This window comes from Phodopus roborovskii, unplaced genomic scaffold (genome assembly GCF_943737965.1).
Source record: "Phodopus roborovskii unplaced genomic scaffold, PHOROB, whole genome shotgun sequence".
In the NCBI taxonomy this organism is placed as follows: Eukaryota; Metazoa; Chordata; class Mammalia; order Rodentia; family Cricetidae; genus Phodopus; species Phodopus roborovskii.
Genome location: NW_026126511.1, coordinates 43468835 through 43484969, shown reverse-complemented (window position 1 = coordinate 43484969; position 16135 = coordinate 43468835). Strand labels below are relative to the sequence as shown.

The following is a 16135-nucleotide window of genomic DNA, read 5'->3' as shown; positions in this document are numbered from 1 at the left end:
CACAAAAATATTTTGGAGCCAGGAGTTGGTGGTGCATGTCTTTAATCCCAGCACTTGGGAGGCAGAGTCAGGTAGATCTCTGTGAGTTCAAGGTCTACAGAGCTAGTTCCAGGACAGGCTCCAAAGCAATACAGAGAAACCCTGTCTCAAAAAAAAAAAAAAAAAAAAAAAAAACAAAAGCAAACAAACAAACAAACAAAAAAGTATTTTGGATCTACAAAATAAATTTCACATAGATTTTTTTTCAAAAGTGGGTGTCCACCAAGTATTTATTTTAAATGCCATTATTAGCTAGACGTGGTGGCACACATCTTTAATTCTAGAGCTGGTGGATCTCTTGTGAGTTCAAGACCAGCCAGAGCTACACAGTGAGACCCTGTCCAAAACAAAAAACAAACAAACAAACAAAAAAGCCATTCTACAACACCACTTTTGATAAAAGTCAAGTATATATGTGGTTTAATTCTGGATTCTCCATTCTGTTTCGATGCTTATCTACCCTTGAATTAATCATTTTAATTACTGTAAGCTTTACAGTAAATCTTGACATCTACAGAGCCAGCCCTCGGTATTCTTTAAGCCTTTAGTCATTTCCCAATGAGGTTTAAAATCAATCAAGGCTAGATGGCTGTGCTGGCTAGTTTTATGTCAACTTTACCCAGGCTAGAGCCATCACAGAGGATGGAGCCTCAATTAAGAAAATGCCTCTATCAGACCAGGCTGTAGGAATTCTCTTAATTAGTGACTGATGGGGAAGGGCCCAGCCTATTGTGGGCTGGTGGCCCTGGGTTCTATTAGAAAGCAGGCTGAGCTCCTGTCCTAATCTCCTTTAATGGTGAAGTGTGATGTGGAAGTGTATGTTGAATAAACCCTTTCCTCCCCAAGTTTCTTTGGTCCTCATAGCAATAATAACTCTGAAACAAACTGGTATCAGGATAGTGGGATATTGCTGTGACAGGCCTGACCATGCTTTTGGAGGGCTGTGGAAGGATTGTGGAACACTGGGCTAGAAAAGCCATTGAGTGTTGAGACCTCAGTGAGCCATTCAGTAGGAGCTTGGAAGCTAAGAATGCTGAGAGCAGTGCAGAGGATGGAGGCCTGGCTTGTGACACTGCAGAGGGAAGTGAAGACTCTACCAGGCCTTTGTGTGATAAATCTGTGATGTCTGGTCAGCTGGAACTGAAGAATCAGCTGTGATTACCAAGAGACCAGAAACACTAAAGTAAAACCTTTGTGTTACTAGGACAATTGATGCTGGTTAGCTGGGATACAAGAATCAGCTGTGATTAAGAAGAGACCAGTAAAGCCTGGCAGTGGGTGATGCACTGGGGAGACAAGGCAGGAGGATCTTTGTTAGTTCAAGACCAGCCTAGTCTACAGAGCAAGTTCCAGGACAGCCAGGGCTATACAAGAACCTTATCTCAAGAGAGAGAGAGACAGAGACAGAGAGACCATTATCATTGAATATATCTGGGAAGTGTTTCCTGAGAGTCAGCACACAGGAGCTGTGTTTCAAACATGGACAGGGTTGTACCTTGCACTGGTGGCCAAACTTGGTAGTGTGTCACCAAAGTGGTACTGGTTTTGAAGGCATGAAGGTGTCATGGAGAGCAGCTGAGGCTTGGCACTGTGAGAGGCCCATTGGTGAAGGTGCAGCCTCAGTGTCAGTTGAAGGCCCAGGACTGAAGGGGTCATGAAGAAAATTTGAGGCTTGGCACCATGAAGAGAGCCTATTGGTGAAAGTACAGCCCCATTGCAGCAGAGGACCCTAGTGTTTTGGAGATGCTGGTACCATGGGAAGACCACCAAGAGCAGCAACAGCAGAGCCTGCCCTTTGGAGGAGCCCAGGAGATCATGAGTGGATCCTAGACACTGGGTGTTGAGTTAGCTGTACTGTGAGTTAGCCATACTGTTGGAGTTTGGTCTTGCTAGGTTCAGATTGAGACTATGCCCTGGTTCTACCCTCTTGAAGCTAGAAGGTATTTAATTATTTAATTTTGACTTTTACAGGAGCACACAGCTGAAAGAATTTGAACTTTTAAAAGATACATTTGCCTTTTAGAGAGATTGGATATTTTAGAGAGACTTTGGTTTTATGGTATTTGAATCTGTAAATACTGTAAGGTTTTTATAATTATGTTTTATATTGTGATATTAATATTAATGTTCCATCTTGGGGATGAGAAAGGAAAGGTTCTAACTGAAAGTGATGTGTTTGTGTCAAGCTGACAAGGGGTCAGTTGTACTGGCTAGTTGAATACCAACTTGACACAAGCCAGAGGCTTCAGAGAGATTCAATTAGGAAAATGCCTCCATAAGATTGGGCTATAAGCAAACCAGTGGGGTGTTGCCACCTTCCTGGGCTGGTGATCCCGGGTTCTATAAGAAAGCAGACTAAGCAGGCCATAGTACCAAAGCCAGGAAGCAGCTCCTCTCCCCGGCCTCTGCATCAGCTCCTGCCTCCAGGTTCCTGACAATGAACTGTGATGTGGCAGCACAGGCTAAATAAAACCCTTCCCTGCCACCTTTCTTTGGTCTTGTGTTTCATCACAGCAATAGTGGTGCTTTTGCTACTCTCCAGCCCTTTGCCTTTTGCACTTTATCAATAAACCAACCTGCTTTCTTTAAAATATAACTAGGTGTACATTCTCTTCTTCTATGTTATTTTTCTTCATTCCATTTTTCCTGTAACTTAAAAGTTATATAACAAACTTTTTTCTTTTTTGTTTTTTTGAAACAGGGCTTCTCTGTGTAGCTCTTGTTGTTCTGGAATTCACTCTGTAGACCAGGCTGGCCTTGAACATAGAGATCCACCTGCTTCTGCCTCCCAAGTGCTGGGACAAAAGGTGTGCACCACCATTGCCTGACTAACAAACTATTTTCTTACAGCTGAACCTAGAGACTGCACTAAGAATTATTACTTAACTGAAGTATAATGCTAAAGGCTGGGGATATAGCTTAGAAAAGCACTGGTTAATCATGTATGAAGCACTGGGTTTGATCAGAATTCATAGTTCCCCATACATTTTAAATTAATGCATCAGGTATTGTTTTTATAATCTACTATTATTAGCATGTTTTATTTATTCAAATCTGACAGGAATTTTGTTCATGCAGTTTCTGCACATGCTCTCTCCTACTTTTATGCTTCATTCCTTCCTAGGTGTCTAAACTTCTTCCTAGTACTTTCCTCCCCTTAAATGCTACCCTTCAGAATTTCATTTAGTATACATCTTCTGCAGATTCTTTTAGTAAAAACTTTAAGACATAACGTGCTATCTACAAATACTTATTTCACCTTTCCTGTTAAAGATATTTTTGCAGATTGTAAGATTGTAAATTACCTGGCACTCATGTTCACCACCTTGAGTGTGTTACTCCATCTCCGCCCCTTTTGCTGTTTCTGTGAAGAGCCTTACGCAGCTCCTCTAGGGACAATCTGCATTTGGGCAGCTGCTTTCAGGTCCCACTTTGTTTTGAGGACTTCACTACAAGTGGGCAGGAGTTGTTCTTAGTGTCACTCCAGCTTTGTCAAAGGCTTCTTCGGTTAATACTCAGTGTCTTCTCAGTTCTTGGAATTGTTTTTATGTGGAACTTTTCAAAGACTGCATAAAGCGTGGTAAATTAAGAATCTGGGAAACGAGAGGCTGATGGATGTTTATTCGGGGAGAAATCACTTACACCAGAAACAGATGACCACTGAAGGTTCCCATCTCAAGGATGCCTCCAGATGCTCTGTCTCAGGCCAGGAAGTAAGAGAGTGAGCAGTGCCCCCAGGTTATGCCCGCACCTGTCACCACACCCCAGTGGCCGTGGTCAGTGCAGCAGGTGCAGGTGGAGTGGAATCTCACTACAACTGCATCTTTCCCATTTTCTCTGTATTCCAAGCATACATCTGCTGGGCCTGGCCATCAAAGGTTCTCTTAGCTGTTTTGGCTCTCTCAGCATGCTTTTAGTCCTTTTATTCTGACCTTCCATGTCACTTTGTCTGTGTTTTGCTTTAATCAAATGTGCTAATTTGTTGTCTTATTTTTCATCCTTATAAATTTCATATTTGATACTTATCAAATCTCCTCTTATATAACTCACAGTTATCTAGCAACATTTTCAACCTGGTCTTCTAAGTACTTGAATAAATTAAGCCAAAGTTGGTAGTAAATACCTTAATCCCAGGGCTGAGGAGAATAAGGCAAGTGGATCTTAAGTTTGTTTTTAAGTGTGTCCTAATGAAGCCAATGTGTAGAATCTGGAAGGCCTGCTTTCATTTTTTGCTGCTCCTGAAAATTCTTTTGTGTTGTTTGAGACAAGATCTCACTATGTATCCCTAGCTGGCCTGGAACTTCCTTCATGTGCCACTTGTAAGCCTTGTGACTATGGAAGCCAGAAGAAGAGTAACAGAAGCTTGTGAGTTACCACAGAGACGCTGGGAATCAAATCTGGGTCCTCTGGAAGAATAGTCAATGCTCCTAATTGCTGAACCCACCTTTAGACCCTGGAAATTTGTTTTTAAAAAATCCTATTTCTATTAATATTATTATTGCACGTGTGTGTCCTGGGGTAGCTTTGTGTCGCAGTGTGAATGTATAGGGCAGAGAGCAACTCTATGGAGTTGGTTCTCTCCTGCCTTTGTGTGGGTTCTGAGGATCAAATCTAGGATGAAAGACTTGTACAGCAAGCCCCTTTTCCCACTGAGCCATCTTGCCAGCCCTGTTTCTGAGAATCCTTCCTCTTCCTCATTCTGTTGTTGTATCTCCTCATTTTCCTGTTATTTTGGTTGTCAGCCATGTACTGCATTGACAGACTGCTTAATAAGATCTTACATGATGTTATTTTACAGGAAAAATGTCAGGATAATGTCTTATCAAAGGCTGAAATGATGAAGAAAGATAGTATGCTTCTTTCTAGTTTATCCTTGCTCTTGCAGATTCCTCCTTAAGGTCCTAAACTAATGAGTAGAAACTTATGATCATGTATATCCTCCTTAGGAAATCCTAAAACCATTTTTTTTTTAGCTTAGCTACACAAGGCTATAAAAATTGCTCTTAAACTTTTTACCCCCTCCTCTGAAATTCATGAGTGTTCTCAAGAAAGAAATGGTCTTAAACACTGGTTCGCCTGTCTGTATTTTTCTATTCTTATCTTGTAATTCTTTACTATTTTGTCTGCTCTCATATGGATTTAAAACTATTCAAGCCAAGTGGTGGTGGTGAACACCTTTAATCCCAGCACTTGGGAGGCAGAGGCAAGTAGATCTCTGAGTTTGAGGCCAGCCTGGTCCAGGATGGCCAAGGCTATACAGGGAAACCATGTCAAAAAACCAACTAGCTTTTCTAGCTGTCTTAACAGGCAGGGCTGAAGTACAAATCCTTAGATTGTATTATTTATTAAAACCCAAGTTATAAGATAGTGAGATGGACTCAGTGGGTAAGGGTTCTTGCCACAAAGCTGTACTTCCTGAGTCAGAGCCCTAGAACCTTCCCAGTAAGAAGAGAGCATCAATTGCACACTGCAAAGCCCTGTGTGTAGGTCAGAGAGCAACTTGTGGGAACTGGTTCTCTTCTGCCATGTGGGTTCATGTCATAAGGCCTGTTAGCAAGGTCCTTTACCAGTAAGCCACCTCACCAGCCCAAGAAGTTCTTAATGCATATCACAGAGTTTGTAGTCATTTACATTTGCATATGAACTTAATTAGATCCATTTTTTAAAACAATTACACCTTCCCTAACTTAAGTTCTTCTTTTTAAATCTTCTAGACTTCCTCAAAAGGTCTGACTCCAACAACCTCCAATCCAGAAAATGAACTTCTGCTCACAACCTTCCACATAGAACCTAATAAAAATATGTTTAGGAATCTCCTCTAGATTCCCAATGGGAGCTATGATTCTATACCATCCAATATTTTATGTAATGGTTAAGTGAATTGCTGTGGCACAGGCCTACAAAGAATATGAATTGAAGGTTTGTGATCAAATGACATTGTATCCTCAGAAAAGTTAGAGCCCGTCTGTCTTTCAGATCAAACCACGGGCAAGGGCAACACACTAGAAGCTCCTGGCTACAAATTAGTTTCAACAATTTGTCTAACGGCAACAAACTAATCCACAGTGACAGAAATTAGGGGAAAAGCACTTAGCTACACATACAACTAATGTTACTACACAAAGACACAATACAAAGGTCTCTTTCACACCAATATGGAAAGCAAAACATACATATAATCCAGCAGAAGTAGAAATATATGAAGTGACACTCACAAAACAGAAAAAAAAACATGGTCAATAAACACAAGAGAATGTGCTTATTATTTGTCATAAAGTATAAATTCTAATAAAAATAGTATTTGGGGCAAAAAAGAACAAATTAAAAATTAGGGCTGGGATATGGTTCTGTTCAGTGCTTGTTTGCACAATGGCTGGGTTCTATTCTAGCCTTGGCACTGCGAGTGTGTGTGTGTGTGTACAGTACTAGAAAAAGCATGTGAATTTATTATGTATCACACACAGAGATACAAATTAACATAGCCTCTTAAAAGCTATCTGTATCAGACTAGGTTCTAACAGACATACACATGCAGTTTCTAGACATTTAACCTATAAAGAAGAAAATGTTACTCAGATTTTTTAATATTGCATTGCTTCGTCCATAGCGCATATCTGTATCTACATTATATTTATTTCTTGTCTCCCTTATAATACAATAAGTTTGAGAACAAAGGCATAAACAGTATTTGGCACATTTGGCACACATCAAGCATATAACAAAGACTGATTATTGATAGAATTGCAAATGATTCATCTGTAAGAATTTGAATTATTTTTTCATATGACAAGTTTTCTCTGTGCAGCCCTTGTTGCCATGGAACTTCCTCTGAAGACCAGGCTGGTCTGGAACTCACAGAGATCTGCCTGCCTCTGCCTCCCAAGTGCTGGGATTAAAGCATGCACTACCACTGCCTGACCAAACTGCCTGACCAAAAAAAAAAAAAAAAAAAAAAAAGTAGCAGTTTTAAAAGCTCAAGTTGAGGGGGGGAAAAATCTAATATCAAGCAGCATGTGATCACTTAGCACAATGAATGAACATAGACAACTATGTAACTATGAGAAACTAGACTACAAAGCAAAATGAGAAATAGAGGTGAAGACATGATACTAGCTTGTCACCTCATTTTTGTGACAAAAAATGAGAAAAATTCTATGCAAAGACAATTTACACTAAGACAGTAGCAGACATCTTAGACTAATAGTGAATATTTTTTTTCCTATTTATGGTTTCCTACAGTTATCAAACTTTTTCTACAGTGGACATATTTTTTTTCTAGTTAAAACCAAAAAAACTTGAAAATAAATTAATTAACCAATCAAAACTCGTTAGTTTCTAGTTTGAGTAAGAAGTTTACCTTCTGCTTCATCATCTGAGATCAGTTCATCATCAGAGCATATGTTGAGAATATTGACCAACATCTCTGTGACTGTAGAGCAAAACAATGCAAAATGCACAAAGTTAATAGGGCTCTTCCAAAGGTACATAAATAATGCATTAAATAAATACTGACAGAAATTACTTATATCATAAATAGCTACAAAAGTAGCATTAAAAGTAGACCATTGGGTTCAGAAAGAACTTAGTCTATACTTGTTCTGGTTAAAGGAGAATTTGAGAATTCTATCACAGAATTATTTGGTTTTATTAGACGGCTTCATTTTATCAGAACCTTTGGCTCAGGTTTGCACATAAAAATTCCTTCCCATTTTACAAAGACGTTATAACAGGCCTACATCCAACAGGTTTGTTTTATGTTTATACTATTCATTTGTAACTGTTTTTCATGTTTGTACCACTCACTTGAGTAACAGTGTTTTATGTTTGTACTACTCACTTGTGTAACTGTGTTTTATGTTTGTACAGCTAACTTGTGCAGTTGTGTTTTATGTCTGTACAGCTAACTTGTGTAGCTCTGTTTTGTGTCTGTACAGCTAATTTGTATAGCTGTATTTTATGTTTGTACTACTCACTTGTATAACTGTGTTTTATGTTTGTACAGCTAACTTGACCAGCTGTACACATAAAACTCTTAAGACAACAAATCCTGTCTAAATCCCTTTAGCACTGATGACTCATTAAAGAAACAGAAATAGTGGCCACATTACTTTAATATCATGATCATACAGGACAGTTGCTTTAAATGATATTTTGGATAAGGACACTATAGACTAATATTTAAGAACAGACCAATGTCATTTAAAAATCTCTGTAGAGTGCTCAGTGATCAAGGTGTTCCTATGCAAACATGGTGACCTGAGTCCAATCCTCGAAAGCACGTAAAGCGAAAGGAGAGAACCAACTCCACAAGTTGTCCTCTGCCCTCTATACAAAATCTTTGTAGAGAACAAACAAAATCAGCACACATTTCTGATAAACTCTAGGAATGTAAAGGTGTCTCCTGGCTGGTCAGGACAGAGCTGATGGTTTTTAGATGCACACTGGGATTCTCTTACCTTTTTCTCCAACGAAAGGCAAAGACCACGTGAAAACATCCATAAAATTCGGGAGCCAGTAGGGGTGTGGAGAGCAGTTAAACTGCCTGATGTTCATGACATTGTTTTCATATTTCAACACTGCAGCTAAAAAGTAAAAAGCAAGACACTTTGGCACAGAAAACCATGGAACAGCAGCTATTGTACTCTGTCCAGCTGAGAACTGATTACAGACTTTTCAATAACTAATTTTCCATTTGTAAATTCAGGACAGGGTCAGGACAGGTTGGCAAGTTTAAAGAATTTTGCAGGATTCATTCTCTTAGGGATTATCACAAGGAAAAAAGTTACCTGAGGAGTTCACATGATCAAAGCATGGAAGACGATGTGCTCTGAAACACCAAAGGTTTGCTGTACACTAGCTATTAAATAAACCTAAGGTTCAACAAAGAAAAACTTCCCATAATTTCCATTTACTGGGCAAACAGTTATAATCACAGCTTCCCTCTAAGGACAAATATCACCACTGAATGGACATTACTGTTTAGCTAGTCATGAGCCACAGCCCAAGTTTCTTATAAACTCTCCAGGAATTTATCAATTCACAGTGGGGGGGAGGGGTTCCATGGTAAACATGGAACAATTTCTAATTAACGTTTAAGGGTAGAGTACATAATCTCTCCTCACAGTAGATTTTAAAATATCAATTTCTATAGGATGGTGGTGCTGCACACCTTTGAGCCCAGCACTTGGGAGGCAGAGCAGGCAGATCTCTGTGAGTTCAAGGGCAGCCTGGTCTACAGAGTGAGGTCCAGGACAACCAGGACTGTTACAGAGAAACCCTATCTTGAAAAACCAAAACCACAAAATAAAACAAACAACAATAATAAAAAAAAAAAATCAACCAAAATTTAAGTTGAAGAACAAGTTACTGGGGAAAAGTATTTCTTAAAAAAAAAAAAAAAAAATCAACAATGATCAGAACTAGAAAAAGACATCCTGAGTGAGGTAACCTAGACCCAGAAAGACAAATATAGTATGTCCTCACTCATAAGCGGATATCAGACACAAAGCAAAAGATACCCATCTTATAATCCATAACTGCAGAGAAGCTAGAACCCTCTTCCAGAAACAGATGGAAGCACATGCAGAAATCTACAACTAACCATTGGGCCAAGCTCCTGGAGTACAATGAAAGTGAGGAAGGAGTGATAATATGAACAAAGGAGTCAAGACCACGATGGAGAAATCCACAGAATCAGCTGACTGAGAGATCACTGATTCCAGTCTGACAAATGGAGAACCTGCATAAGATTGAACTAGACAATGGTGTGGCTGGTCCAAGATCTAATTCCAATGCACAAACTGACTTAGTGGAGCCCATTCTATATGGAGAGATACCTTGCTCAGCCTAGACACATGTGTGGGGGGTGAGAAGGCACCTTGGTTTGCCTCAACAAGATGGTAGGACAGACTTAGTAGACTTCCTAGAGGAGGTCTCACCCTCTCCGAGGAGCAGATGGGGGGAGCAGGAGGAGAGGAGGGAGGGGAAATGGGTATTGGGATATAAATAAATTAATAAAAAATGTTACAAAACAAAACAACCAGTTTCTTCTATTCTCAGCATTCTGAGTCTATACACATTTAACAACAACCATGTCATCAAATAGGTGCATGCCTACTTGTGCCAAGCTGATTTTCTGTATATTTTTTGTTTTGTTTTTGTTTTTAATGAGCTCTGGTAGTTTTATTAGAGGAAAACCAGTCTGTTATGGCACTTCTAATGCCATCAGAATCACCTGGGTCAAAAACAGCCAGCAGGCATACTCTATAGTATTCCCTTGTCCAGTGTCCAATTCAATGTTATTGCCACTGTAGTGATGGACACCAATTCTGGCCAGTATGGCATAGTATTCCATTTCAGATTCCTTTGGGCTGGGCAGCTGTTGGTGAGGATAACCAATTTCACTCTGCCCTGTCTGACCATTTTCAGAATCTGTCCCAGCATACCAGCACATACTTCCCACTTCTCATAACAAGTCAGAGCCTGGAGTCCATCGACTCCAGATACTTTTGTTTTTCTAGACAGGGTTTCTTGTATAATAGCCTTGGCTGTCCTAGAACTCAGTCTGTAGACCAGACTGGCTCTGTCTGCCTCTGCCTCCTGAGTGCTGGCCATACAGTGAGACCCTATTTCAAAACACCAAACAAACAAAACAAAGTATTACCAAATGGTAACTTTTTTGAGGTAATATTACAGACTTACACTAACTGTTCTAACATAGCTCTGAAGTTATTCATTAGTTTTACATTTTGATTCAATCATACCATCTGCTATGATCATTATACGCCAAAGATCCGATCTCTTAGGAGGTGAAGACAAGCAGTAGCTTACACTCAAATGTCTTGGCCTTTGTTACATACACTAATCTCTTCATCTAGATATGGCAGTGCATGCCTGTAACCCTTCACTTGGGATACTGAAGCATGAGGACCCCAAGTTCAAAGCCAACAAAGATGACATAGCCAAACCCTGCTTTGAAACAAAGCAGACGAGAATTGGGGTGGGATGAGAGGGAGAAATGTCAAGGTCTGTGGAGGCAGAACAGAGACTGAAGTGAAGGAGACTGAAGTGAAGGCCTTCCCCAAGCTAAGCGCATGCTTTGCCACCCAAGACTTTTTTATCTGATTGAAATTCTGTACTTGAAAATGGGTGTTCAGTATATATCCCAGTGGTACAGTGAGTGCTTCACAAATACAATGTCTTAGGTTCAATCCACAGAACCAAAACATAAAAATAAGTAAATGAACACAAAAATAAAAGTAAAACACAAAATTAAACTAGGCTTACAGTTAATAACAAATTCACATTCAAATATTGCAGAGCCTCTTTACCTTTATTGTTATAAACATCGAGGTAATTAGGGGCAGAGAAAATCGTAATGAGTGATGGAAAGCCCGTTGCTTGGCTCTTCCTGTACATTCGGTACCTGGAAAAGAGAGGAGAGCTCATGTATCTTTTTATTTTATTTTTTTTTCCAAGACAGGGTTTCTCTGGCCATGCTGGAACCTGCTCTGTAGACCAGGCTGGCTTTGAACTCACGGAGATCTACCTGCCTCTGCCTCCCAAGTGCCACCATGGCCTGGCCGAGTTCATGCATCTTTACACTAAACTAAAATCTCTGCACGGATATGTGAGGGTTTTAATGCAACTTACCCAGCATCCTGGGCTTCATGGGCTCTGATTATTGATAATAAACTGTTGTTCTGTAAAAATTCACAAACTGCAGGGTAACTGAAAAAGAAAATAAGAATGCATAAGTCCAATATTACAGCAGTTATTTTTTAATAGGAATAAAGGGAAAACCCAATCTCAGAGTTGTTTTAAGATTACAAATACTACAGACTACTGGATTTTTTTAAGATTTATTTTACATGTATGAGAGTTTTTCCTGTTTGTATGTATATGTCCCACATGAGAGCCTGGTGCCTGCAGAGGCCAAAGAAGAGTAGCAGATACCCTGGAGCTATAGTTACAATTATGAGCCATCTTGTGGGTGCTGGGAACTGAACCCAGTCCTCTGGAAGAACAGTCAGTGCTCTGGACCAGAGTCATCTCTCCTGCCCCACCACTCAGCTTTTATTAAAAGCTCAGAAACCAGTGATTTCTATTTCAATAATACATATTACTACCATGAAGATGATACTTTAGAATAGAAACAGTTTTTCTATCTTTTACTTTATGATGCAACTTTAACACTAACAATACAATCAAAACTGTTGATATTTTGATATGAAAACATATCACAACAGCATGTATGCATGCATGTGTATACAGTAAGTGCTACAAAATGAGTGTAAACTTTCTTCAATCATCAAATCTTTATAAAAGTAAAAGAATTCACTTATAGGTTTATATGTAATATCAATGCATAGATATAAATATTATAAACAACAAATTTTTTTTGTATTGCTTTGGTTTCTCTGTATTGCTTTGGAGCCTGTCCTGGAATTAGCTCTGTAGACCAGGCTGGACTAGAACTCACAGAGATCTGCCTGCCTCTGTCTCCTGAGTGCTGGGATTAAAGGCATGCACCACCAACACCCAGCTACCATATTCTTTTTTTAAAAAAGATTTATTTATTTAAGTATTTTATGTATATGAGTGCTTTGCTTGCATGTATGCCTCTATGACAGAAGAGGGCATGGGTTCCCACTATAGATGGTAGTGAGTCTCCATGAGGTTGCTGGGAATTGAACTCAGTACTTCTGGAAGAACAGGCAGTATTCTTAACAGCTAGAATATGGTATCTGCATATACTCCTAAAATAGTCTTATTAGTTTTACTTTTCCAGATAAGAAGTAGGAAGAACTAGAGAATATAAAATTATTCAGAGGGGCTAGACAGATGTCTCAGAGGTTAAGAGCACTGACTGCTCTTCCAGAGGTCCTGAGTTCAATTCCCAGTAACCACATGGTGGCTCACAACCACCTGTAATGAGATCTGGTTCCTTCTTCTGGTCTGCAGGCATACATGCAGACAGAACACTGTATATATAACAAATAAATAAATCTTTAAAAAATTATCCAAATAGTATGTAGATATTAATTATTTACTTTTTTTAAATACTTGTTCCTGAATTGGGACTGTGCTTGCCTAGCATACATAAAGTCCTGGTTCAACTCCCTGAACCATATGTATGCTACACACACTTGTGATCCCAGTATTTGGAAGGTAAAACAGAAAAATCACAAGTTCATGGTATCTTTTCCTACACAGCAAGTTTGAGATACACAGGATCCTGTCTGAAAAAGAAGAGGGGCAACTTTGCTTTTCACTACGTTCAATGGAAAATGTTTTTTTTTCCACCAACCACTTATGTGTTCCAGATGGTCTCCCTGTACAAAGACATTTTATATAAATATATTATGGAGTCATTAACTTTGAACCCATGGCCAGTAACAAAACTCACCTGACAAATTTAGCACAGACCTATTTTCTCTGTAAGTTACATTATAGCTCACTTGTGCTAAAAAACACTGGATAGATGGCACTTTGGTACTATGCTTGAGTACCACTGTCAACATGAAATAAATGGCTGATAAAAAGTGCAAAAACAGCAACAGAATGCAAGACCAGGCCTGGAGAGAGTTCAGTGACTAAGAGAATCTCCTGCACCTGCAGAAGACCTGGATTTGGTTCTGAGTACCCACATCTACACTTCCAATTGCAGGAGTCTGATGTCCTCTTCCAGCCTCCATGTACACCAGGCAGACATAGTGCCCAAACACACATGTAAGCAAAACACTCGTACACATAAAACAAAGGAAATGAGGGTTGGGAAAAGTCAGAGCATGACTTTTAACGCGAGCTGCAAGCCTGTAGGGGTGACTGGAACGTTTACTGTTGTTCTGCACAGTGAATGTCCATGAATGCTTGCAGGAGCTCTGTGAGGACTGACTGGGTAACAGTGACCTCAGGTGAGTGTGGGGATTCACTGCAATCCCCAAGCTAAATTTCAGAAGGAGGACTTCTGGGTGGAAGGCCTATGTATTGTGAGAGGTGCTGGCAAGGGACCACAGAAACTGTACCAAATGACATTCAGCCAACAATGCCAAGTTTTTAAGCAATGTCCAAAAAAAAAAAAAAAAAAAAAAAAAAAAAAAAAAAAAAAAGGGAAAAGTTCAATTGTTTCACTAAATGAGTCACTAGAAAGGTTGGCAAAGAAGGTTATTTTTAATGTTTAAAGGTGCCGTGCAGTGGTGGCACAAGTATTTAATCCTAGCACTTGGCAGGCAGATCACTGTGGGTTTGAGGCCACCTGGCCTATAGAGCAAGCTCCAGAACAGCCAAGGCTACACAGAGAAACTGTGCCTTAAAAAAAAAAAAAAAAAAAAAAAAGTTTAAAGGCAAATAAATTAAGGTTTCTTTTTTGTATGTTTAGTTCATTCCATTATTGTATTATCTTAGCTAATCAGCAAGTGTGTTAGGGAACTAAATAAATGTATTGTTATTATGATAAAACACTGGAATTAAAAATAATTTATATTTCAAACTTCCCTATTTTCTTTCTTTTCTTTTTTTTTTTGGCTGAGCAAACCACGTCAACAACTCCCATGTGAGTTTTAGGACAATAGTCAACTTCCAGGAAATGTCCTAAGCTTAGATCACAGTGGATCACAATGTTCTGTTCATTTTTTATTTTTGTCTATGCCAGAAGTTCCAAAATGTGAGTAACTTTTCAATGCCTAATAGGATTGCCTGGCCCAGATCTTTTGAAACAGAATCTCTGTGGGAAAAGTAAAGTCATCTACTTTTTTTTCTTGAGACAAGGTCTATGTAGCCCTTGGTTGTCATGGTACCCACTATGTAGCTCATGTAGGTCTCTAACTCACAGACATCGGCATGTATCTTTCTCTCAAGCACTGGGATTAAAAGTGTATTCTACCATGCCTATTCATTATATAGAGATACTCGGTGGTAAAAGGCACTTCCTGTTCTTGCCGAGGATCTAGGTTTGGTTTGCAGCCCCCACAGATGGCTCATAATTATCTGCAACTCCAGTTCCAGGGGATCTGATGCCTTCTTGACTCCACAGGAACCAGGCACACATGTGGTACACACACACACACACACACACACACACACACACAGAGCCAAAATATCCACATACATAAAATCTTTAGGCAGTGTCTAGATGATAATTAGGGACAAATAATATATCATTTAGAGCTGGTAACATCAAGACACTAGAAGGCAGCTATGTTCACTATACTATACTTCTTATGGTCTAATGTCTAAGAAAACATTAAGTTTTCTACTTTTAAGGAAACGAACAAGTGCTTGCCCAAAACATGTGAGGCCCTGGGTTTGATCTCCAGTACCAAAAAGGAAGGAAGAGACTAAAGGAGATAAATAAAAGCAGAGAGATTGAGATTAAACAGAAATCTCTATACTACATGTTTAAGACCTGAATCACCTAAGAATAATTTCATGCTGGGTGATGGTGGCATCCACCTTTAATCCCAGCACTCAGGAGGCAGAGGAAGGCGGATCTCTGTGAGATTGAGGCCAGCCTGGTCTACATTGTAAGTTCCAGGACAGCCAAGGTTACACAGAGAAACCCTGTTTAAAGAAAAGAGAGAGAAAAATTAACTTCATAAAATCAGGGCTGGAAAGATGATTCAGTGCTAAGAACACTTACTGCCCTTTCAGAGGACCTAGGTTCAGTTCTTAGCACCCACCTGGCTGGCAGCTTCACAACTACAGTTCTCGGAGATCTAATACCCTCTTCTGACCTCAGAGGACATCAGGAAGTACACAGACAGACATGTAGGCACAACACTTACATACAAAAATATTTTTAAAACATTTAAGAAATAATAATTTCATAAAATGGATCACCAGGGGCTGGAAAATGGCTCACTGGTTAAGAGTATGTACTCGTCTTGTAGAAGACCCAAGTTCAGTTTGTGCAACCACACTGGTGGTTCACAACTGCCTATTATCCCAGTTCCAGGGGCTCTTATGCCTCTACCTCTCTCTATAGGCATCTGCACTCATGTGCATATATCCGCAGATATACACACATATATAATTAAAAATAGTAAAAGTAAAGCTTAAAAACTAGAATCCCAGTTTGTTCCATTGCCTTCTCCTT

General features: G+C 39.5%; 2 protein-coding genes across 3 annotated transcripts in view; one reads left to right on the top strand and one right to left on the bottom strand.

Annotated features, from left to right (window-relative positions):
* Window positions 1–16135, top strand: part of Reep4 (receptor accessory protein 4) — an 816909-nt gene that overhangs the window by 536200 nt on the left and 264574 nt on the right. The gene's annotated exons all lie outside the window — the stretch shown is intronic.
* Window positions 1–16135, bottom strand: part of Ppp3cc (protein phosphatase 3 catalytic subunit gamma) — a 60589-nt gene that overhangs the window by 10069 nt on the left and 34385 nt on the right. For both annotated transcript variants that reach the window (XM_051195426.1, XM_051195427.1), the window contains exons 7-10: window positions 11692–11769; window positions 11370–11464; window positions 8496–8621; window positions 7397–7468 (exon numbers count right to left, since the gene is read on the bottom strand). In XM_051195426.1, the coding sequence (XP_051051383.1) occupies window positions 7397–7468; window positions 8496–8621; window positions 11370–11464; window positions 11692–11769 (371 nt within the window). The remainder of the gene's footprint in view (window positions 1–7396; window positions 7469–8495; window positions 8622–11369; window positions 11465–11691; window positions 11770–16135) is intronic.